The sequence below is a fragment of the Aspergillus terreus genome, genomic scaffold (genome assembly GCF_000149615.1).
Source record: "Aspergillus terreus NIH2624 scaffold_1 genomic scaffold, whole genome shotgun sequence".
NCBI classification, from domain to species: domain Eukaryota; kingdom Fungi; phylum Ascomycota; class Eurotiomycetes; order Eurotiales; family Aspergillaceae; genus Aspergillus; species Aspergillus terreus.
In genome coordinates this window covers 379187-401635 of record NT_165972.1, presented here as the reverse complement: position 1 = coordinate 401635, position 22449 = coordinate 379187, and the positions used below count along the sequence as shown (strand labels likewise).

Here is a 22449-nt window from a genome sequence, read left to right as displayed (position 1 = left end):
ATGTTGGTGTGTACACAATCACCACACCTCGAGCACCCAGCGAGAGAAACCACAACAGCAGTCTCTAGAAACGAAACGGAAACACCAGCGCCATCATGTCACGCAACGATGTCATTGACGATGAGGTACACGGAGTTCATGGAGAGTACGACGATTCGTCCACCCTAACAGGATCCCATGAGGACCTAGACGTCAAACGTCCTCAGTCACTATCTGGCGAGATTGCATTCATCGTCGTGGTCTGCATGGCCCAGCTTGTGAGCCAAGCTGGTCTTGGCCAAGTGATATCAATTCTCCCTGTTCTTGGAGACTCATTCGGTATCGGCAACAACATGAGTCAACTTTCGTGGTTTCCGGCAGCCTACTCTCTGACAGTGGGAACATTCATCCTAGGCGCCGGTCGTCTGGGCGATTTGTACGGCCATAAACTCCTCTTCACGGCCGGATACTTCTGGCTTGCGATCTGGACACTGGTTGCCGCATTCGCGGAATCCAGTGGGCCTGTCTTTTTTTGCTGCTGCCGGGTTCTTCAAGGTATTGGCCCTGCCTTTCTACTTCCCAACGGAATGGCTATTTTGGCGAGATCATATGAGCCTGGGACACGCAAGGAAATGGTATTCAGCGCCTTCGGATCTACGGCACCCAGTGGTTTTATCTTTGGCGGTCTGGTTTCCGCTCTCGCTGCCAAATATCAATCGTGGCCTTGGGGCTTCTGGTTTATGGCCATTTTGGAAGCGGTCTGCGGTATTGCTGCCATATTCTGGGTTCCACGCACCCCAACACCGCGAAGGGAAACGACGCACAGTCTATGGGCGAGAATGGATATCGCTGGATGCGTCACAGGGATTAGCGGCCTCCTTCTTTTCAATGTTGCCTTGAACATGGCCCCCGGAGCGCGATGGCAGGACCCATACATCTATATCCTCCTAATCGCTTCGTTGGTGTTCTTCGGTCTATTTGGATACATTGAGCGAAAGGCAGTTTTCCCCTTGATTCCCTTTTCGGCCATCACACCAGACATTAGCTTCGTCCTGGCCACCTTGGCGTGCGGATGGGCTGCCTTTGGAGTCTGGGTATTCTATGGCTGGGAGTTTGTTCAGAACTTTCGAGGCATCTCACCTCTATTTGCTTGTCTGCAGTTTTCGCCTGCAGCCATCAGCGGGTTTGTGGCTTCCTTCACCACAGGGCTGATCCTTCAAAAACTGCCTGCCAGTGTGGTCATGATGATCTCTGCAGCGGCCTTTTGCACAGCCGACACCCTCTATGCCACCATGCCTATCGCACAGAGCTACTGGGCGCAGCTCTTTGTGTCGATAATAGTGATGCCTTGGGGCATGTGAGTTGCATCATGACTATATTTCGTATTGGTGTCCGTGCTGACTGACCGCGACCAGGGAAATGTCTTTTCCGGCTTCCAATATTCTACTTTCAAATGCGATGCCTCAAGAACATCAAGGAGTAAGTCCATTCTCTACCCAAACCGTACCAAAATGCCTTGGATCTTCCAAGTCTGTTGATGCTGTGTGATGATTCAGTTTGATAACATTGTGATTACAGGTCTCAGCCAGCTTGGTTGCAACGATTATGAATTATGCAATCTCTTTGGGTCTCGGATTTGGTGCAATAGTCGAGACGGACCTCAACAAGAACGGAACAGATCTCTTGAGGGGCTATCGAGGAGCCTGGTACTTAGGCGTCGGGCTTGCTGCGTCTGGCATCATCCTCACGATGTTTTTTGCCCTTCATGAGTACAGGAAGTCTGTTCCAATGAAGAACAAAGCGGCCTCGAGAGAGGAGTATTTGGCCTGACGTACTTATTGAAAGCTCTGGTCTCTTTCCTCATGCGTCTCATGGTAAATAGACTGTCGGCTCTCTTCGATTCACCTGAGTCTGCATTATGTGATCTCCAGCACCCCGCTGCTAATCGACGCAACGCAGCGGTATCCTTCTAGGTTGGTGATGGGCTGGGTGGTGGTATTTGATGGCCGATTTAGCATTCGACCTGGAAAATTCGAAAGTCGCGACTAGGTTCTGACTTCGGTACGGTTGTACCATGGAGCTCCTTTCAGTACAACCCTCGTGGTTATTATGTTCGCGTTGGAAGCTGTCAATATAGACCCCGCTTTCCCTTTGATAAAGGTTATACACATACGTCCTACTCTCAATTGAATCATTTAACCTCCATCCTGAGCGCATTATACTGGACGTACAGCCACATTTACAGGCCTGGTGCCATCACCTCCGTTTCGATCTGATCTAACATCGACATGATGATGCGAGCCTGAACGATGGAGCCCACGAGGCAGGGTCAAGCCGATTTACCTAATGTTTTATTCCTTGGTCCCCTGTAGCTATGGCTCTTCTGCCTGGTCAGGAAGGGGGCACTAGGATAGGAAGCCTCTATCATGAGGCATCGGCCTGCGCTGGTGTTACATAAAATCTATTACCACGAACCGATTGCTGCAATGCAATATGAGCATGTGGAATCCTCAGGCAGCGGTTCCCGGCCCCTTTGTTCGCCTGCTCCTCACCCCCCATCCTCCCCTCTCTTTGCAGACCACAACTTCATTCCAACCATCACTCACAATACCCACCGCATCAATGGAGAGCAGATCCACAATGAAGAGCTCTATTGCATCCCTCTCCAGGATTCAAATATCCACCTTCTTTTCAGCAAGCGGCTGTCCATCGCAGCAGCAATGCGACGAAAAGGCCAGAAGTCTCTCAGGAGAGTATCCCACGCCAACACCCCTCCAGGGTGGAAGCAGTTACACCGTCATTGCTGGGGAATACGTTGTTCAGTTTCGAGCCGCCAGAGCTGCCCTCGACTTGGAGTTCCTTGGATTCATCGAGAAAGCCTACGACGGCTTGATTCCATGGCACAGGGCCTTGGGCACATTGGGGAATCTCTACGTCTACACGATGCAGAATGTGGGAGGCGTCTGCATGTACCTGGCCCGGGACAGCTTGCACGGAAATGGCTGCCATCTCTTGCAACAGACCCCAACAGACTTTGCTCGGTATTTAACCCAGTCCTTCCCCGGCTTGATCCCAGCTGACGTCTGTCGACTCAGATTCTTTGCCTCGGCGTGGAACAAGACCCCAGAGGCCTTGCCGCTACCAGATCGCCAATCTCTGTACTCCAAGTACGCGTCTCAGCTCGTGCAACTCTCGTAGGGACTACCGCAGCGCTTGGGCTAGTGTTGGATGGGCTCCTACAACACCTCCCATGTCTCATGGGCGCCGGCTGGCCCCTCGTGCCCAACCACGACGGCCTCTTGGAGAACAACATTTACGTGGACCCGAGCACGGGTAAGTTGGTGGGCATCTGCGACTTGGCGGGGACGGAAATCAGCCCGTTCGGTATGTCCCTCGGCTGGGTCGAGAATATTCTCGGAATCGCCAAACTGAACGGCCATGCCTACCACGCCAACCATCAGGAGCTGCGGGGCCTGTTCTACGAAGAGCTGTACCACGCCATGGAAGACGTCTCTGTCAAGGATAAGGAGCGTATGGAAGACGCTAGACTGGTTGGCCTCTTCCTGGCCAATGGGTGGCGGTGTGACACTTCTGGAACCCTGGTCCCTGCCGAGGAGGGGGAGCCTAACTTGTGCTACCTTGATGCGGTTCTTCGGACCACATGCGACAGGTATTAATGGTTTGCGTGCCGGTGTGCTGTATCCCCTGACCGCCAAACGAGATACTCCGGACGTATAGATCCCAGCAAAGTATAATTGTTCACCTCCTCGGGGGGGTCGCGAGATGTCTTGGAGAGACTATGGAAGATCCATCAGCCGTATGCTGTTCTCAGTAACATATCTACTAGCATGAGTCTGAAGTAGTAGATTTGATAGCACTAGTCTTTTCTGGGTCAATCAGGGCACAAGTCGTCACATGATGCATGACAATGGGGAGGCGTTCGTCGTGCGGGGTATATCTCCATTAGTACCAGATAACCCCAACTTCATTCCGTATCAGCAGACTTGATGGCTTGTCTACGATCAGTGCTCCGGGACACGCAGGGATGCAATCCCAGGGCTATAGGCAACGGAGGACTGCCGTCGCGTAAGGATGCTTCTTTTCTTCTTCATGATTCAATGTGTGGTTGACCAAGGTAGATGCGTCGCGTGCCGCCAGAGCAAGATAAAATGCTCCGGCGATGAACCCTGTGCCAACTGCGAGCGACGCTCGCTCAACTGTCAATTTTCAGAGGCAAATAGTAAGATCTTAGTGTCTGAAAGGTTTGTCGCTGATTACGCTACGTTCTGGAGCTGTCATAGTGACTGGAGCATGGATCAGATATCTGCGTGAGCTACAGAGACAGGCTTATCATTGGCAACGAGCTACCGGCAACAAACGGTCTTGGGAGACTGCTTTCGGGTCGGATGGCGAATTAGATGGGGGCGATGTCGCCCATGATGTTCAGGCCGCCGAGGACTTGGTAGGCGCCGAGTCTGGTGCTGTTGCGCCGCAGGACGAGCTCGGTTGCAGCATCTGGACGAGTCCCTTTACACTGCCTTCGACGGTCATCAAAAACAAGCACACAGAACAACGCAACTGGAGTTTGTAGACCCCTATCCAGCGCCGCTGGACAGGCTAACTTGACAACAGTTTGGTTGGCGCCGACCTCCGCGTGGTCGCTCACTGCCCGACTCATTGTCATGATGACCGAGAAGCTCAACCTGAGCCCGGCCATCAACGCCCCCAATTTCTATCTAGATGGCGATATCTACCCTTTTTCTTGGAACCGCTCCACAGCCAGCGAGCCCCCAGATATCAGCGGTCTACCCTCGATGAACTACGCTCTGTATCTGTTCAATATAGTCAAGTTCCATCTAGGGCAGATATGCCGCTTTTTCGACGAAGAGTCCTTTATATCCCACATGCACAAATTCTACGCTAGCACCACGCCCGAGGAGGCAACCAAGCCGCGTTTCTGGTTCGTGCAGTTCCTCCTGGTCCTTGCGCTGGGAAACGCATTCTGCTCCCGGCCGCGGAACCTCTCCGGGCCGCCTGGGTCAAAGTTCTTTGCCCGCGCGATGTCCGTAATGCCGAGCGGGACGGCTACCGGGAAGGATAGCTTGTTGGCCATTGAGACGTTGGCCCTGGCGGGGGTATATCTGTATTCGATTGACCACCGGGAGGCCGCGCATGTACATGTGAGTCTCATAGGCGAGTACTACCATTCTTCGTCACATACGTTGCTGACTTGCTGCGCGTAGGTCGGTCACGCCATACGCATCGCACAACTGGAAGGACTGCACACCCAGCTTCCGGAGGAGGAACTCGGCGCGGCCACAGTCGCCCGGTGCAGGAATCTCTGGTGGACTCTGTACATCATGGACAGACATGTTTCGTCGTCCCTGGGGCTCCCGATGACCACACAAGACAGTGACATAACCACCTTGGTCAATACCCCGAGTGCCAGCCTACACGACATCATATTCAGCCTTCAGATCAGGCTGACGCAGATGCTGTCGTACATTCTAAACAGTGAGCTTAATATTGATATATTGCTTGCGGGTGGTACCTGACTCGAGTCGCAGCCATCTATAAGACAGAAAAGACCCGGTTAGGCAGGTTCCTCGAGATTACAAGGAACGTCCTACAGACAATGGCCAAACACGCGGAAGAGATTGAGAAGATGCTCCACGTGAACTTCCAAGGTTCGATGGACAACGTGCCGCAAGAGACGCGCCATATCATCCTGCTCTACCACCAGGTACATATCCCCCCTCCGCCATCTACGACTCCCATCATATCCTCTAACATAAACCCAGTGCGTAATAATCGCAACACGCCCGCTCCTCCTCTCGGTCCTGAAAGAACGCCTCGATACACTCAACCGCGCCGAGGAAGAATGGCAGAACAGCCTCGCCCTCCCCAAATCCCTCATCTCCATCGGGATCAAATCCGCCGTCAAAATGCTCCAAATCCTGAGCGACGAGAACTGCCACCTCGGTGCGCTGCCCCTCCACAACCCCATTCTACATCAGCTAATCCCGCCTAGAAATTTTCCTCCCCTTTGACCTCGAATTCACCTACGCCGCCGCGCTCCACCTGACCATGGCCAACGCGCTCTTCCCGCCCGCCGACGATCACACTAACACCTACAGCCGCACAGCGCACTCCATCCTCGACGAGATGATCCGCGGTGGGAACAAGGTCGCCGCGGCGCGCAAGGGCGAGCTGCGCTGCATCGAGGGGTTGTTTGAGGAGTTCGCTCAACGAGTGCAGCAAGGCGGGCTCCGCGTGCTCACGTTGTCGGGCTCGGGACCGGGGGCGGGACATGCAGATGGTGGATCTGGGTCTGGGGCGACGGATACTGACATTCAAACTGGAAATGGCACGGGAAATGGGGAACCCCCCGCACAGGTGCCTGCAGCGCAGCAGTTATCGGTGAATGGGACGCGGTCGCCGTCGGTAGACCCGTCTGCGTCGGTGAATGTCGATTCGCTGGATGATGTTACCGGGATCTCGTCGTATGAGTTCTTGTCGATTGTGGATCAGATTGGGAATCCGGAGATGCTGTATAATGTTCTTGAGGTTGGGCCGGAGTTGTGGGAGGATCCGTTTGGTTCGTAGGTGAAAGGTCTAGCGGTTCAGCCGACTGTATCCTGTATCCCAGGTTTGTTACGGGTTGCTTAGATGGGAAATTGTTCTACCAGGTATTGCTATGCACAAGCTGATGTATTCTACGATAATTCGACTAATATTACAATAGACTTATAGTCTAAAGCGAGGTATGAAGGGACCTGTGGACTTCCCGCATGAAGGCATCTACTGTTTAATTCCATCGATGGATCGATAGGTCACCGGAAGATCGCAAAGTATCATCCATTTCTAAGCAAGGAGCAGAAACGCCAAACCAATAATAGAACGGAACGCCTAGAAACCCAGTCTTACCCATTTAGTCATTCGTTATACCGATCAAGATAGTATAATACATGAAAGACACATCCAACTTGTGTGGCTTACTCGAAAACACAACATACGATAATCATACGATGCTCAGGTGGTTCCCCGGCGAGAGTGGCGACGGATACTCAGCGCCTTCCGCAGCTGCGCAAAAGGCTTCGGAAGAGGCGAGTTGTAGAAAGGGTCGTTCTTGAAATCCTCATCGGTGAATTTCTATTCGCTGGTCAGCACCAACAAGGGAAATGCAAGGGGGGCGGTCATCGGTTACACACCATTCCGGGGCACCGCATGAAATTTCCATACTCGTTCATCATGTTGGGGCCCTCCTCGTATACGTAAGTTTGCCCCTCCCGGTCGGTCGTGCCAGGGGGATAATAAGCGACGCCGTCCAAGGGGCGGTGGCTGTCAAGACAGTCGCGAATCTTGTCTGGCGGCGTTGCCTTGAGTGCTTCGGCGTTGGACTCGCTGAGAGCCTGAACGGGGCTGAGCTTGCTGTTGTGGTTTCTCTCGGCGTACACGGCATCGTATGGCCCCTCGTGGTGATAGTGGAAGTCGACGGCGTCGTCGAGACGATCGATCACATCGGGGTTGACGAGTTGGGAGTTGCGATGGTAGCGTTGCGGCTGACGACCGCTGCGGTGGTGCCGGCGAGAGTGGCCATGCTGGTAGAAGTAGGTTGGGTATTCTTTCCGTCGTCGGGACTCGATCGGGTAGTGCTCGAGGTACCCGTTGAAGTAGACGGAGGGTACAGAGGTGGAGCGCGAGCGCTGCGATCTCGGCGTGTGCCGAGAAGGAGAGGGAGAGAGGAAACGATAGTATGGGTTGCGTCGGTCCATATCGCTGTCCGAGTCGGTGGAGTAGTTGCCGGTGCGATCGGACGGGTGGGACGTGGTATAAAAGCTGTCGCTGTCTCGGACGGCTGTCATCGTGCGAGAAAGAGACGGTGAACGAGTCTGATGGACGGAAGCCAGGAGGACGGTTCAAGAGATCGGAGAAAAATGCAGCGGATATGTCTGAATGACTGTAGTTCCTAATAGTCTTGGAGAACTAGTGAATCCTCGCGTCAAATCACTGCCTGATGTGGGGCGGTAGATGACCTGGCATATACTGAGTGCCGAACGTGCCGTACGGTGTATATCGGCGTGGTTCGGGACGAGCTGGTGGTGGTTTGCAGAAGTGAAGGATGAGGGATCGGGAGATGGTAAAGGGGAGTGAGTAGTTGTAAGTCATTTGAACGGCTGGAGAGCACCGGATGATTTGAACCTCGAGAAAAGCTTAACGAGCAACGAGGGCAAGAGTGACGTGACGACTTGCGTATGACGATTCCACAAGATCCGGGGCTTATCGATAAGGGCCCCCCTTACCTGCTTGGGTCTAGTGCGACGGTCTGCTTGGAGGACTAGACCCGTTCGGTTACATCCAGCAGAGACAGACTAGCATAGAGTCGATGACTTATTCGTTTTCTTTTTCTTTTTGAAGAATATGACATGTCCGTTGTGTGTGCCTAGAGGAGGTCAATACTTTGGAAAACCTTACTCGGAATCCGTACGGCAGTCCCTGAAGCAAAGAGTGGATTGCTGAGTAAAGTTAGCACAAACGGTGGTCCCTGTTGCGTCATGTTGATCTTCATTTACCACCACCTGATCAGCATCGTTAACGTGCCAGGCTACCCCTCATCGCATATGCTGTCACACAGACACATTAAGAGATCAGTTAGTGTCTGTTTCAAAATCACCTCGACCTATTTAAGCTTATTTTAGTCTGGTTGTAGAGTTGACTAGACTGACTAGCATGAACACTTCGGCTACGCTAACAATGAAATCCTACCTCACCATGGACCGATCGGGTAAGGCTGATTCTATCGAGGTTCTTCGGTCTTCCAGCCCCAGTGCACCGGACTCCCACGGCTAGCCCACCACCATCAACGTCATCCACTATGGCTGCCTGGCTTGACGAAATTCCCTTCAATCGATGACTCGCAAATTTAAATCAGCGTTGACGATGAACAATCATGTAGCGGGCGTTGCGACCTCACTTTCTGATCCATTTACAAAGATAAATATATATATATCGGATGATGTGCATTCTTGACCTCTAGGAGTATCATATCTCTCGATGTCTCGCTTCGGCCCTTTTGTCACCTCCCACATCTATGATATATTTCTTTCTTTTCTTTGTTCCTGTTTAACATGAAAGGTTTGCTCATCATAGTGTATAGAGCCAGTTGGTATTCAAGCTCATAGATGTCCACTCCCCCCAGTGGATAATCCTGCCTGTGTAGATTACTTCACCATGAGCATGGTTCATAACGATGATGAAAAGTATAACCCCTTCAAGACAACCCTACCTCGTACCTATCCACCTGTGCCTGATACTGCAACCCACTGTAGTACTAGGTAGTACTAACCTTAGGAATGGGTTGACTTAGAACCTGTCTTGGCACTGTCATCGTAATACCGAAATTTACCCTCGTGTTAGACCCATCACAGACAACATGTTATTCCGACTTCAGTAAGGTATCCTCTCGCATAAACAACCCGCGAATGGCTCTGGTGCAGTACTCAGACTCGGAATCGGAGGAAGAAAACCCACTGAACGAGTCGCCTCCGAGACCAGCCAAAAAGCAGCGGCAAGACTCCCCTCGCACAGACCGCGCCCATTCCTCTCTCCCCCCACTGCCACGAGCTTTCCACGACCTCTACGCCACGAGCACACGTGTCAGCGTAAGAGACGATCCCAGTCTCCACGGTGGCCGGAAGCGCGTGATTCCTCATGTCGAGGGTAACTGGCCTACACACATCTATCTTGAATGTACGTCGGGGCTTCCTGTCTCCCATCTCCTGTGGACTAACATGGACAGGGTATCCGTCCAAACAAGAGCTGCGCGTCCTCGAAGATGTCGTATCGCAACTGGAGGGTATATGTTCGAAAAGCTGCGTGAAGATACACAGCCTACTTCGAAGTGACCTTGGCGTGCAATTACCGCTCCACATTAGTCTTTCTAGGCCGGTTGTGCTTCGAACTGAACAACGCCACTCTTTTTTGGAGCTGTTCCAATCTAGCCTTGAAGGCTCTAACATTCCAGTGTAAGTCACTACGAGCAGCACAGTTAGGACCTACTGACCCAGAGTAGGTTTGATGTTTCCACGGAGAGTCTTCGTTGCGTCTCTAACTACGAAAAGACGCGATGGTTCTTCGTTCTACGGGTGAAAAAGCCAGAATCAGATAGCTTGAACCGCTTGTTGAAACTTTCGAACCGCTCGTTGGCTCGGTTTGACCAGCCACCATTGTACGAGGGTTCGCGATCGAATGAGGCTAAAGGACGACAACACCCTTCGAACAGTCAGGATAGTCGTGCGGACTATTCAGACTGCTTCCATATCTCTATTGCGTGGAGCTTGACAGCCCCGTCAGCTGAAGATACAGAGCGGCTCGCGAACCTGGACCTTCAAAATCTAAGCGGTCTCCGCATCGGCTTTGACTGCGTGAAGGCAAAGATTGGTAATAACATCACGAGTATACCGCTGTCGACTGGGGTTGTGGGATGAGAACATGGTTATGTGTGATATTTTATGATATTAATAGAGTTCAATAGACGTTCTGAGCGCGTTTCCTTCTAGCGACAGGGGCCCTTACATGGCTTGGGGTTATACTTATAAATGAGAGGTATCCTTTAAAACCCTTACTTATCTGCACGGCATCCACGCTTGTCATACATGGCATCCTCAATGTCGCGAGGGGACTCTTACTGCGGAGTACATGGGGCTCACCGCAAGTGTGCTCAGCTGGCTAACTGCTAGCTCGCCATGCGATTCTCCGAAAGGGACAAGTCATGATCACAATGGACCCAGGTCGTCAAACATCGTATATTTCGTTCTCTACGAATAGACGCTGGTATTCCTGATTGGGCCACCCGCGTAGATAGCACGCTTTTTGGTAGTATAGTCTTGGACCGAGGCATTTATTCTCATGTGCTACATGGTGTCAATCACATATAGCGATGAAATTACGTGAGGTCCCGACGATATTTACCAGTAGGCCATCCGGTAGCTGATATGGGTGCATTCTCTAGCAGCTACCTAGGTAGGCACACAAATAGGATGTGTCTCTTATGCTGTGTGCTCTCCTTACATCTGCGATTGAGCAGGGTTCATGAGACTAGAGTGGAATGCTGTAGGAGAGGGCGTTGCTCAACATCCCAAAAAATATGAAATAAAATAAGAGGGCCGTCTGCACTTCTTTTATTTTCACTTTGGTCGCCAGCGGTAAAAATGTAAGAAGAGATATGACTGAAAAGTGACGATGTTAATGTGGTGATCACGTGATCAAACTCTAGTTTAGATCCAACAACGGCTCACTACCTTACTCTTCTACTGCCCCTGTAGCGCCTCACCATGTCAGGCCTACAGGTTCCCCCGGTGACACTAGTAAGTCTTCAACCTGTTCCTATTCGCGACTAGCCACTAACCATGTCCACCTTCGTCAGGAAGACCTCCAAGCCTTTCACGCGAAGCACTTCCCCTGGACACAGCCCGCGTCCAGCCTCGCACATCCGAACGATGCCACGCTAGTCGAAGAGTACGTCGAAGGAGATGATGACCTGGGATTCTACCCAGATGGCGTCAAGCGTACCCTCACGGACGAACAAATCGAGATATTCCGGCACAGCGAGATCCACGCGCTCCTGCGAGAGAAGCAGCTGAAAGAGGAAGCTCTTGCTGAAAAAATGCAGGAGTGTGACGCGGAGAAAGATGCCGGTCCCATCCCAGGCAATTCTACCCATGGCCCTGCCGAACAAGCGGCGGCGCAGATGGAACGCAGTTCCGAACATGCCACGCCGAAGATGCAGTCGGAGAATGACAGTGCTGCGTTGAACTACGAGGAGAGCGATACAAGGACCTCGCGCGCTCGGCCTGAGCGGCCTCCTCACTTTGCTGGCCGTAGGATAATTTCGTACGAGGATTGAAGATGCTTCCGGTATCAAGTTACGATAGTAGACATGGTTGCCCTTGAAATAGGGGATCCATCACGACTATCCTTCCGATATGGTAAGTCCCTTTCTTATTTCTTATCCCCCAGCAATGATGAAATCTTCGTATCAGTCATCCTTAGTCGGAACGCCATACCATCTGCGGATGTGTAAGGCTTTGACGACTTTAATCTTCTCTCTGAGCTGGTTTACCGATTTCTTTACTTGGACTGTGCAACGAGTTCTCTGCTAACGAATGATAGGGCCAGTCGCGTCGTAAACGATGTGGATATAAACGCTTCAAATCCATTTACACGGGCGCTGTTTAGTCCCCAAGCACTCACCAGATCTGCCTCATAAGAAGCTCCCACAATTTGGTATCTGACTCTAAAGTCCGTTGAACCATATATGGCCGCTGCTAAAAGAACATCTCGCGGGCACGCAAGAGAAAATGTTTTCCAGCGGACCCACTGGAGGAAGTTTCGCAAATATGCCTAGGTTCAACTATGGCCGACACAACATCAACCCTTTTGCAGCAAGAACATATCTGTCCTTGTCAAATAAAACTTCTTTCGTTATACTCCCCGTGAATGCAACAAGTGTTTGTCGTCACCTAGAGTCTGATTTGACCCTGTCGAGGCATCAAGGCCCAAAATATCGCGATTCCCACGAGTAATCCTACCATAATCGGTTGCAAGACCTGGACCCCTGCCTTGGAAGCTATAGCTCCGGTCATGAAGGGGAACGCCGCCGACCCAGCCTGTCCCAGACTGGCCGTGAAGCCTAAGTATGATCAGCATCGTCAACTCCCACGATTCAAGCGAATGGAGGATGAAATGAAATACGAACCGATTGCCCCGACGTGAAGTTCCTGTGGAATGGCTTCTGTGAGAACATACAGACCAACGGGGTAGAATGGGCCGATGAAGAATCCTGCCATGATGAGCGACGCTTGCCTACGAGAGTTACTTATCTCCATGGGAAGACATACCTAACAAGCAGACCGTTACAGCATTGACGGGGATGCTCGGAATCAACCAGAACATAAGCTGCAGAACTATCGCCAACGCAATATAGACGAAAATCATCCGCCGCTCGCCGAACTTGTGAGTGATGTCTGCTAACACGACACGGCCAAGCGTAAAGCCAGACCAAAATCCGGAGGCCACGTATCCCACCTTCTTGGGGTCACCGTGCCGGACAGACACGAGGAATTGGACGAGCCAACCTGTCCACCGAGATGTCAGAGCCGGTAGCTCAACCACGAGCGTAAAGTATCTTACCTCCGGAAGCCACTTCAGCGCCGACGTAGAGGAAGAAGAATCCATTGATTATCCAGACTGTCCGGTTTGAGATAGTGGCGCGCAACTCGCTTCCCGCCGTGTCCTTTGCGTTCTGCACATTCGGTCGGAACAGGCCCTTCCGGAACGTGAACGCAAGCAACACGATGCTCACAATGCCAAAGGCCAATGTGGTCAAATAGTAGAGATGCCAGGACGGCGTGCGCGAGGCGATGGTATTGGCGATGACGGGAGCGATGATCGTCCCCACGCCGTACACGGCATGCAGAATACCCAACCAGCGGTGGGAGTTTTTGACCGTGACGGTGAACGCGTTGGCCTGGGAGTCTTGGAAGGCGACTCCCATGCCTGTGAAAAAGAACGCCGCCATGAAGAGAGGGTAAGGCGGATGCCAAAAACATCAGTGCGTATCCGATACATTGAATGGTAGCACCCATGACCAAAGTCCCGCCCGTTCCCAGCCGAGAGCAGACATGGATATTGGCGAACGATGCCACGACCCAGCCGGCAAAGTTGACCAGGTAGATGAAGGAGACCTGCAGGAGATTGATCTGGTAGGTGGGTTGCATGTAGGGAATGAGGACTCCCGTGGCCGCATCTGCCGTGAATTAGGACGGATGTCCGATGATCTTCGAAGACGGTGGTACCTACCATTCATGCCGCCACCCATGATCGCGAGGTTGGTGCTCAGGAGTTTTCCGAACACAGAACGGGCATCCTTTTTGTCAAAGAACGACGGCTCTGGGGAGGGACTTCCAGAGTCCTCTACGCTCCCAGCGTTCTCCCGTTGATGTTCCGTGTCTGCCATCTTGACGTTCAGAGTCTGCAGAGTCGACGGTAAGATTGCAGGCTATCGTCTCACTCTTTTCAGTCGTTTCTGGCGTCGAGTCACGAGAGTTCGGTCATTCTACCAGGATAACGCGGCTTATGCCGTAAACGGTGTCCGCCTCTCTGGTGGGGGTAATCCCGAAGATCAAGCGAGACATTGCAACGGCTTGGCGGACAGAGGGGTAAGCGTGTGGTAGATTTTAGTCAGAAAAGTGCCTTTCATAGTAGGAATTTCATAGCGGGGTTGATATGTGTGCATATGGGTGTATCGTGGGGGTTTCTAGTCATCCTTCGAGCCAAGTGATTGGCCTTGTGTCCATATATATATATCAGAACATTCAGTAAGACTATGAGTAGTATGGTTAATTGAGCACTTCTCACGCCTATAGACTAAGGATTCTGGCATTGCAGTTGTGGGTTGGAGGACTCCAACTTGAGGCCAGCATGGCATAATCCTTACTCCCCCGCGTCTACATTGTCTCCACAGCCCACCTACGATGTTCCGCCTGCACTGCCCGATTGATTTCCATCAGGGGAAGCATCTTAGGCATATTGTATGGTCCATAGAATCGGGCTCTGTCAAAGCCGCCATGGACGCCTGTTCCACTTCGAAGAACTTCTCCGTCCAGAAGGACTTTTCATATCCTAGGAACGGGCAATTGAAATCTACATGCTAAGTTACTATATCAATCATGGGCTCCATGGCCCCTTCAGCCTCTGCAATATATGGGGACTTTGAACGCTTCGTTTCTAGGGTGAGCGTTCTATGATGGTTGTAAATACCTCCCCTCTGACATGCAGTATAATCAAGTCTCGAATTTGAAGTAGTGGACTGGCTCTGGCACATGTCTGTCCTATCTGCGGCGGGTTTTCAGCAACCATCACCGATGGGAAGAAAAATAAGGCCGCTGAGATACCACGTAGTTCTGGCAATAGCTTTGATGCTTCGCATGTCCACTTGGCCAGTCTTTGCTCCCGCTCCGTGGTATCATGGAACGGAGGAAGGGCGCGAGAGGAACTCTAGGAGTCCATAACGAAGTCCCAGACAAACACACTGCCTCTATTCGAAACATACTGGAATGAGAGACATGACGTGTAGTCTACAAAATCAAAGGGCGGCTTAATTCCTGACGCGAGGTAGCCGACCAGGTGGCCCTGGAGTTCGTAAACCCAATGCTATGTTGACGGGTGTGCCTTGCACAGCATGACCTTTCGTCTCAGTGGCTCAGTAAGCTGAAAACGGCTGCCACGGAAAGAAGGGGGCAGTTGACCGAACAAACGCAGTAGAAGCAATTCCAGCCTCAGGAAATAGAACACCTCCTCCCAGATTGTTGTATACAGCATGGCGTCCGAGAAAGATAGGGTGTAGCAAGCCGGGCAAATTTCCCCAAAAGGAAAAAAAGGAGAAACAAACAACCACGGAAGCAGACACCCGTCAATCCTGAAACTCTTTCCACTTGACCATTCTCTCCCGCAAATCCAACACCTCCCCATCAACTACAAAGGTCCCGTCACCGCGATGATGGAACGTCCTTGCGCGGTCGTCCAACGCAGGATTCAACCACACCCGCACCACCTCGAGTACCCACAAATTGTACTTGGACACCATTTTCCGGTCGACAACGACACACTCGAGATTGGCAACGATGCTCGGTCCGCCCACAAGTGGCGCCTGCACCATCTCCGCGGGGACCGCGGGGAGTCCGAAAGTCGTCCACTTGTCGACGTCATCGCCAGAGCAGTTCCCGATATCGACGACTGTCTCGGCGATGCGGACGTCCGGAATGGCGAGCACGCATTCCCCGTGCTGTTTCAGCGCGGTGAAGCTTGTGTCCCACGGCCCAATGCATGCGCCGATCAGGGCGGGCGAGTCGTGTTGCAGCATCATGTGGAAGCCGATGGTCATGATATTGTGCGTTGATAATGCTAGTGATCCGGTCGAGACGAGGAGAACAGGGCCTGGTTCGATCAGCCGGTAGGCTTTAGATGCTGGGTAGGGCTCGAAGGAGTTGGTCTTCATGTCGGGGCTGGCGGAGTCCTCTGGCTTGGCTTTGTTTGGTGTAGATGCTTCTTCGGTGGCAGCACCTTCTAGCTCGGACTCTGGGGATGGAGTTGACGCTTTGCGTTTACGCGGCATGGTGCCTGCTATCGGAGCTGGGGTAGCTGCCTTGCGAGGGTACCTTATTCTATATCTTTCTATGGCGAAACGGTGCGGGATGAAGCGGGCGGTAGAATTGTTGCGCAAGAATGCTGGACGCAGCGCTGTTGTAATGTTGGCACCTGTGAATTTCCCTTCCGGGTTAGTCTTGCCGCTTTCAGCATGGTCGCCCCGTACGCCGTCCTGTAATCGCCCGACTGCCCCAGAACCCTGATTCTAGGCGTTTGTATCTACAGTAGGTATATTGCTTTCTGTTGACCGTACGGAGGCATATGTTGTCTACTAGACTTGTCATGTCTAAATCCAGAAGTAGAGGTACACATTGCAATATCCTTGATAACAATACTATATTGAACAGCAGCTGACATCAACAGTCCAACAACTTCTCCTTCGTCCTGCCTCCAACAGGCACCGCTCAATTGCTCAGACGCACAGGACTTGACAGATCTTATGAAGCATGATTGAGTGATGGCACGTGGGCGCATACAAATTCTCCGTCCGCCGTGATCATGCATCATACCCTCTCATTGACGTGCTGCCAATATCACATGTCCGGCCAATATTAAGGAACCCTCTCGGCATACCTTCGACTTGCTATGCGGCCAAAAATTCTGTCTGTGCACGAGAACTCGCGCAGTAGCTCATAGATCACCTTGGCTAATGCACGAAACCAGGGTCTCGGAGAACAACGGGAGCCGGCTCGCGACTCAACAGAGCCAATTCATCCTTGGCCTGCACTAGTCAAGCCAAATAAACAAGTATATTGTGTCGTCTCGGCATTCAGCAACTTCACAGATGATGCCGTATGGAGCCGGCCGACGGTGTTGTTGAAGTTGGCCGATTACTCATGCGGCCATCGGCCACCGGCATTCGTGCACAACGGCCGACAAGACTCAGGTGGATATTGGGACGACTTTGCTGGTCATATCCATGGCTCGTTGCGGGTCTTCAGGCGAATAAGCATGAAATCAAGTTTAAGATTGGTGGGCGGGTGCCTCATCTAGACCCATGGCCAGCGGCCATACTTGATGTCCACGCCGGAGGTGCTTGTTTCATACTGCGAGTTTGCCGCGGACATCATCTGTTCTATCTCTTTCTATACAGCAGACCCATAGGCCTAGACAGATGGATAGCTATATAAACAAGGTGTGTATGCTGGAATGACCTGTATGTCAGTAGTCTCTCATAGCAAGAATCTTACTCCTACTCCATCTGCCTCAAATCCGGAGAACGGTATGCATATTGAGTCTCAGCATGACACCTCCAGCCCATACCCCGAGGGCGGCCTCGTAGCCAACCTGGTCGTGTTGGGCAGCTTCACCTCCATCATGGGGGGTCTGGGGCTGATGAACAGCATCGGGATATACCAAGCCTGGATATCCACGCACCAACTCGCGTCCCTCGGCGAAGGCCAAATCGGCTGGATTTTTGGGATTTACAACTTCCTCGTGTTCTTCTGCGGCATCCAAATCGGCCCCATCTTCGACGCCTACGGTCCGCGGCTGCTCATGTGGACGGGGTCCAGCCTGCTCGTCCTCACCTTCGTCCTCATGGGCTTCTGCTCCCAATACTGGCACTTTCTAGTAGTCATCGGGATCCTCGGCGGGATGGGGACCTCCTTCATCTTTATCGTCCCCGTCGCAAGCATCGGCCACTTCTTCTACCGGCGCCGCGGCGCCGCCACGGGCCTCGCCATGGCCGGCGGCAGCATCGGCGGCGTCATCTTCCCGCTGGTGCTGGAGAACCTGTCGCCGCGCATCGGCTTTGCCTGGACCACGCGCGTCATCGGCCTCATCACGCTGGTCCTCCTGATCCCCGGCTGTCTCCTGGTCAAAGGCAACTTCTCCCCCAAGCCTTCCTCCTTCGCGATCAAAACGCTGGTCCCTGATCTGACGATTCTCAAGGATGCCCGGCTCGTCCTGACCACCGCCGGCGTCTTCTTCATCGAGTGGGGGTTCTTCGTGCCCCTGGAGTACGTCGCCTCGTACTCGCTGGCTAACGGCATCTCCCGGCGGCTGGCCTATCTGATGGTCGTTTTTCTCAACGCAGGCTCTTTCCCGGGCCGCTGGCTGCCGGGCATCGTGGCGGACAAGTTCGGCCGCGCCAACACCCTGATCATGACCAATGTCCTGAGCCTGGTGTCCATCCTGGGGGTGTGGATGCCGGCCAAGGGGAATGTCGCGGCGGTGATTGCCTTCGCGGTGATGTTTGGCTTCGCCAGTGGGAGTAATATCAGCTTGGTGCCGGTTTGTGTGGGCGAGCTGTGTCCCACCGAGGCATATGGGCGGTTCTATACCACGGTTTATACGATTGTTAGTCTTGGGTACGTTCACTCGCTTTGATGGTCGTTTTCACGATGATGCTAACAGCCCTAGGGCTTTGACTGGTGTCCCGATTGCCGGTGAAATCATCCATCGATGTCATGGGGAGTACTGGGGCCTGATTGCGTTTGCTGGGTGTGCGTATGCCGCGGGATTGATCTGTTTCATTTGGGCGAAAGTGTTGCAGAAGCGGTTGGAGCGGAAGGTATAGTTATGAATAGATGTTAATGGTGCTTGAAATAATGAGTGATGTCCTTGACCGTTTGTTAGTCTTGCAGAGTACTCCATCTAGATATCGGACATAGAGATGAGAATCTCGATCATTGCCTGTTCCAGGCACTGTTCCGCATGTTCGGAAGACTTCCGCAATTGACACGCTCACCGGGTGAGTCATCCGCCGGAGATGGCTCCTTTCTCCGGCGAGTCACCGTTTGTATGAAGAGATTTCATGGCCACACCCGAAACAGCCGCGGGATGAGCGCTGTCGTGGCGAGACCGATTAGAAGAGGTTACAGGATAATGTAGCTACTCCATACACAATAGAAATCCCCCGCATTGATCTTCTGAAAAGACGAGGATCCGGAGGATGATCATAATCCGACGATAATATTCATCACGTAATGAGGTAATGGAGTGCGAGATGTGCAGCGTATTATGTAAGTCAATGCAACGCTGCCCCAACGGGTAAGGATTGCGGTCGATCACTTGCCAAAACAGTCCATCTTGTCGACCTCAACTTCGTCCTCTTCATCTCTCTTCGTCTCGCTTCTTACAGACTACTCTCCATCACAAGATATCCTCTCCGTACAGCTGGAATGCCAACCTGTACACTTCAAGGCATCAAAACATGCCGAACGGATCATTAGACTACACATGCGGAGCTGCAGACCCGGCTGATCTACTAGTGCCGCCCAGTACCAGCTTTGCTCCAGAATCCAGAACAATCGCATTACATACCTTCTATGACGGTGGCGGAACGCCGTCTTATGCGACGGATGTCTTTCCAGCGTCTTCCATAAGCCTCAAGCCCAGGCCTTAGCCGTGACGCGACTAGCCACGCCCGTACCATGCCAAAGCTTAAGCCCCGGAAGGAATTGATCGCTGGCGGACCCGTCGCCGCTTGCATGCATTCTCCAGAGCTTCTAGAATCAACCTCTATCCGGCGTACAGCTACATTGTCGACTCGAATAATGCCACTTTCTTCCATGGCCGTTGCCTCAAGCTGCATTAATAATGGCCTCCTCCACAGCTCAACGGCCAAGCCCGGCATCGGCGCGAACTCTTCCATTTGGTCTTCTTCCCCAGTTCCACCATGATCTCGTTAGGCTCTGACAGCCCCGTTGCGAGGAGTTTTTGTTACGTCCCAGTTGCTCATTCGTTCCAGTCGGCCCGAGTTGGGACCCATCGGCCCACTGCAACCACGCGATCTGCTCCGGTGGCGGACAAGCAAATAAGGATGGCCGAAACCCAATCTCAAACTATGGCACCGCGGTGAAGAACAGACCCTGGGGAGGCAATCACGACGAATTTTCGCCTGTGAACAACGCTACCTTCTTCTCCTCTTCTTTTCCCCCTCTTTCTCCTCACCTCGGATTACATTTTTCCCTGCTCGGGCTTTGCACCTCTCACTTGGGGCCTCGGGACCGTTCTTTCGCTTCGCTTATATTCCGCCGATCCCCATCCCTGTGCCTGGCCTCGAGTCATTTGCTTGATACACGCACATTCACTATGAGTGCACCCATCTCGCCGATGCCCGTCTCCCACGACGCGGCGGACACCTACCCCCAACATGAGAAGAATATCCCAGCCGACGAAGAGTCACTCGCTATGGATGAGAAGAAAGTGGAAACGCCACCGTACATGCAGGATGCCTTTGGTGACGAAGAGTTTGCCGAGGTGAAGTACAAGGTCTTGAAGTGGTGGTATGTATCATGTTTGTCTACGGTCACAAATGCATGTCTAATGGAGTCGACAGGCAATGCGGTTTGCTCATGGTAGCTGAAACCGTCTCCCTCGGTGTCCTCTCTCTGCCTGCCGCTGTCGCTGGTCTGGGTCTCGTCCCGTATGTGATGGCAATTCGATATATTCAAGTGACACGACTGACTCAGTCATAGCTCCATTATCATTCTGATTGGTTTGGGTGGTTTGGCGACATATACGGGTTATGTTATCGGTCAGATGAAGTGGCGATACCCTCAGATCTCGAACATGGCCGATGCAGGTGAAGTGCTTGCCGGTAAGGTTGGTCGTGAAGTGTTGGGTGTGGCCCAGATGCTGTTCCTGGTTTTCATCATGGCCAGTCATCTTCTCACCTTCACCATCGCTATGAACACCATTACGGGGCACGGCACTTGCTCGATCGTGTTCGGTGTCGTGGGTATGGTCCTCTCTTTCATCCTGTCTTTGCCTCGTACTCTGGTAAAGATGTCCTGGCTGTCTATGGTTTGTACGTGTTTCTTCTCTCCTCTTGGATCATACCAAGCAGCTGACTTGCAACAGCCTTCGTGAGTATCTTGACGGCTGTCATCATCACTATGATCGGTGTCGGGATCCTGCATCCAGGAAAGGAAGTGGAGGCTGTCGTCAAGACGGACTTTGTCAGTGGTTTCACTGCTGTGACCAACATTGTCTTCGCCTTCTGTATGCAACACCGTTCCTCCATTCATAGACCAACCCGCTAATCACATATTAGGCGGACATGCTGCTTTCTTCGGTCTCGCCGCTGAATTGAAGAACCCTCGCGACTTTCCCAAGGCGTTGCTGCTGCTGCAAGGCACCGATATCTGCCTCTACCTCATCGCTGCCGTGGTCATCTATCGGTTTGGTGGTGCCGACGTTGCCTCTCCCGCCCTGGGCTCTGCCAGCCCCATCGTTTCCAAAGTCGCTACGGCATTGCGCTGCCAACTGTCAGTTCAGTTCTTGTCTCATACAATCATCTCACGCTAACCTCTGTATTAGATTATCATTGCGGGTGTCATCAACGGCCACATTGCCTTCAAGTATGTCTACATTCGGATTTTCCGTGGAACGGACCGCATGCACAAGCGCGACTGGGTTGCCATCAGCTCCTGGGTGGGCATTGCCCTGGCCCTGTGGATCTTGGCCTGGATCATCGCCGAAGCCATTCCTGTATTCAGCAACCTGCTGAGCTTGATCGTACGTTACCATGTTTTTTGTCTTGCATGCATCTCACTAACCCGGGATAGACTGCCCTCTTTGCCAGTTGGTTCACCTACGGCCTGAGCGCAATTTTCTGGCTGTACATGAACAAGGGTCTCTGGTTTTCCTCTCCCCGGAAAATCTTCCTTACCGTGCTGAATCTGGTGATTCTCGGGATCGGTGTCACTCTGGTAAGTCGTTTGCGTCTCTTCTTATATTCGACCGGGTCTAACGCATGTTCAGTGTGGTCTGGGTCTGTATGTGTCTGGGAAAGCCCTGCATGATAACCCCAGCAGTGCCAGCTTCTCCTGCGCAAATAACGCATGATCTGGTTTATCTCATGTCTGTAATATAACACGTTTGAATGTTGGGTTTCGGCGTCTTTTGGTTTATGGGTTTGGCATTGGGAGCATTGCGGCATACCATATGCATGTATATAGACTTTGCATGTTGCATTAGTAGCCAAGCATACATTCAGTATTGCTTACTCTGCATTTGATACCTAATGATTACCTTGGCACATTTAGGAACGACCAGTAGGCTAATGACACGCTATCAGTACAATATGCCATTTATACGTAAGATCTAAACGCTATTGATGCACAACATAATACACTATCCGCCCGATCGACTGGCACGTTTCATGCGTCGACGCTTCCGTCGACACGCATCGATGGCCTCAGGCGTCAGGAGCTCCGCAGGCAGTTCAAACTCCCTCTCTGCCATGTCGGGGACAGGATGTCCAAAGGCAAAGCGCACTCGACCCTTGCGATGGGCCGAGAGGGCCGTCTCGCG

General features: G+C 52.4%; 10 protein-coding genes across 10 annotated transcripts; 7 read left to right on the top strand and 3 right to left on the bottom strand.

Annotated features, from left to right (window-relative positions):
• Positions 1-95: 95 nt before the first annotated feature.
• On the top strand, positions 96-1809 carry ATEG_00135 (MFS transporter; the record flags this gene model as incomplete). The annotated part of the gene is made up of 3 exons (XM_001210221.1): positions 96-1336; positions 1395-1458; positions 1558-1809. The coding sequence occupies 3 exons, from the start codon at positions 96-98 to the stop codon at positions 1807-1809; spliced, it is 1557 nt and encodes a 518-aa protein (XP_001210221.1).
• A 663-nt stretch (positions 1810-2472) lies between these two features.
• ATEG_00134 (uncharacterized protein) lies at positions 2473-3656 on the top strand (the record flags this gene model as incomplete). The annotated part of the gene is made up of 2 exons (XM_001210220.1): positions 2473-2931; positions 3075-3656. The coding sequence occupies 2 exons, from the start codon at positions 2473-2475 to the stop codon at positions 3654-3656; spliced, it is 1041 nt and encodes a 346-aa protein (XP_001210220.1).
• Positions 3657-4664: 1008 nt separating this feature from the next.
• On the top strand, positions 4665-6585 carry ATEG_00133 (fungal specific transcription factor domain-containing protein; the record flags this gene model as incomplete). The annotated part of the gene is made up of 5 exons (XM_001210219.1): positions 4665-5159; positions 5223-5493; positions 5547-5722; positions 5781-5961; positions 6011-6585. The coding sequence occupies 5 exons, from the start codon at positions 4665-4667 to the stop codon at positions 6583-6585; spliced, it is 1698 nt and encodes a 565-aa protein (XP_001210219.1).
• Positions 6586-7011: 426 nt separating this feature from the next.
• Positions 7012-7844, bottom strand: ATEG_00132 (uncharacterized protein; the record flags this gene model as incomplete). Its single annotated transcript, XM_001210218.1, has 2 exons — positions 7012-7131; positions 7191-7844. 2 exons carry the CDS (start codon positions 7842-7844, stop codon positions 7012-7014), a joined length of 774 nt encoding a protein of 257 aa, XP_001210218.1.
• A 1366-nt stretch (positions 7845-9210) lies between these two features.
• Positions 9211-10466, top strand: ATEG_00131 (HVSL domain-containing protein; the record flags this gene model as incomplete). Its single annotated transcript, XM_001210217.1, has 5 exons — positions 9211-9314; positions 9397-9429; positions 9659-9729; positions 9779-10004; positions 10052-10466. 5 exons carry the CDS (start codon positions 9211-9213, stop codon positions 10464-10466), a joined length of 849 nt encoding a protein of 282 aa, XP_001210217.1.
• An 846-nt stretch (positions 10467-11312) lies between these two features.
• ATEG_00130 (DUF3807 domain-containing protein) lies at positions 11313-11884 on the top strand (the record flags this gene model as incomplete). The annotated part of the gene is made up of 2 exons (XM_001210216.1): positions 11313-11345; positions 11405-11884. The coding sequence occupies 2 exons, from the start codon at positions 11313-11315 to the stop codon at positions 11882-11884; spliced, it is 513 nt and encodes a 170-aa protein (XP_001210216.1).
• Positions 11885-12500: 616 nt separating this feature from the next.
• Positions 12501-13996, bottom strand: ATEG_00129 (putative MFS transporter; the record flags this gene model as incomplete). The annotated part of the gene is made up of 6 exons (XM_001210215.1): positions 12501-12670; positions 12787-12843; positions 12879-13115; positions 13171-13536; positions 13607-13786; positions 13840-13996. The coding sequence occupies 6 exons, from the start codon at positions 13994-13996 to the stop codon at positions 12501-12503; spliced, it is 1167 nt and encodes a 388-aa protein (XP_001210215.1).
• Positions 13997-15451: 1455 nt separating this feature from the next.
• Positions 15452-16153, bottom strand: ATEG_00128 (flavin reductase family protein; the record flags this gene model as incomplete). Its single annotated transcript, XM_001210214.1, has 1 exon — positions 15452-16153. The coding sequence occupies one exon, from the start codon at positions 16151-16153 to the stop codon at positions 15452-15454; it is 702 nt and encodes a 233-aa protein (XP_001210214.1).
• A 1190-nt stretch (positions 16154-17343) lies between these two features.
• On the top strand, positions 17344-18706 carry ATEG_00127 (uncharacterized protein; the record flags this gene model as incomplete). The annotated part of the gene is made up of 2 exons (XM_001210213.1): positions 17344-18497; positions 18550-18706. 2 exons carry the CDS (start codon positions 17344-17346, stop codon positions 18704-18706), a joined length of 1311 nt encoding a protein of 436 aa, XP_001210213.1.
• A 1517-nt stretch (positions 18707-20223) lies between these two features.
• ATEG_00126 (neutral amino acid permease) lies at positions 20224-21981 on the top strand (the record flags this gene model as incomplete). Its single annotated transcript, XM_001210212.1, has 8 exons — positions 20224-20417; positions 20471-20557; positions 20610-20941; positions 20995-21135; positions 21188-21375; positions 21454-21651; positions 21702-21845; positions 21898-21981. The coding sequence occupies 8 exons, from the start codon at positions 20224-20226 to the stop codon at positions 21979-21981; spliced, it is 1368 nt and encodes a 455-aa protein (XP_001210212.1).
• Positions 21982-22449: the final 468 nt, after the last annotated feature.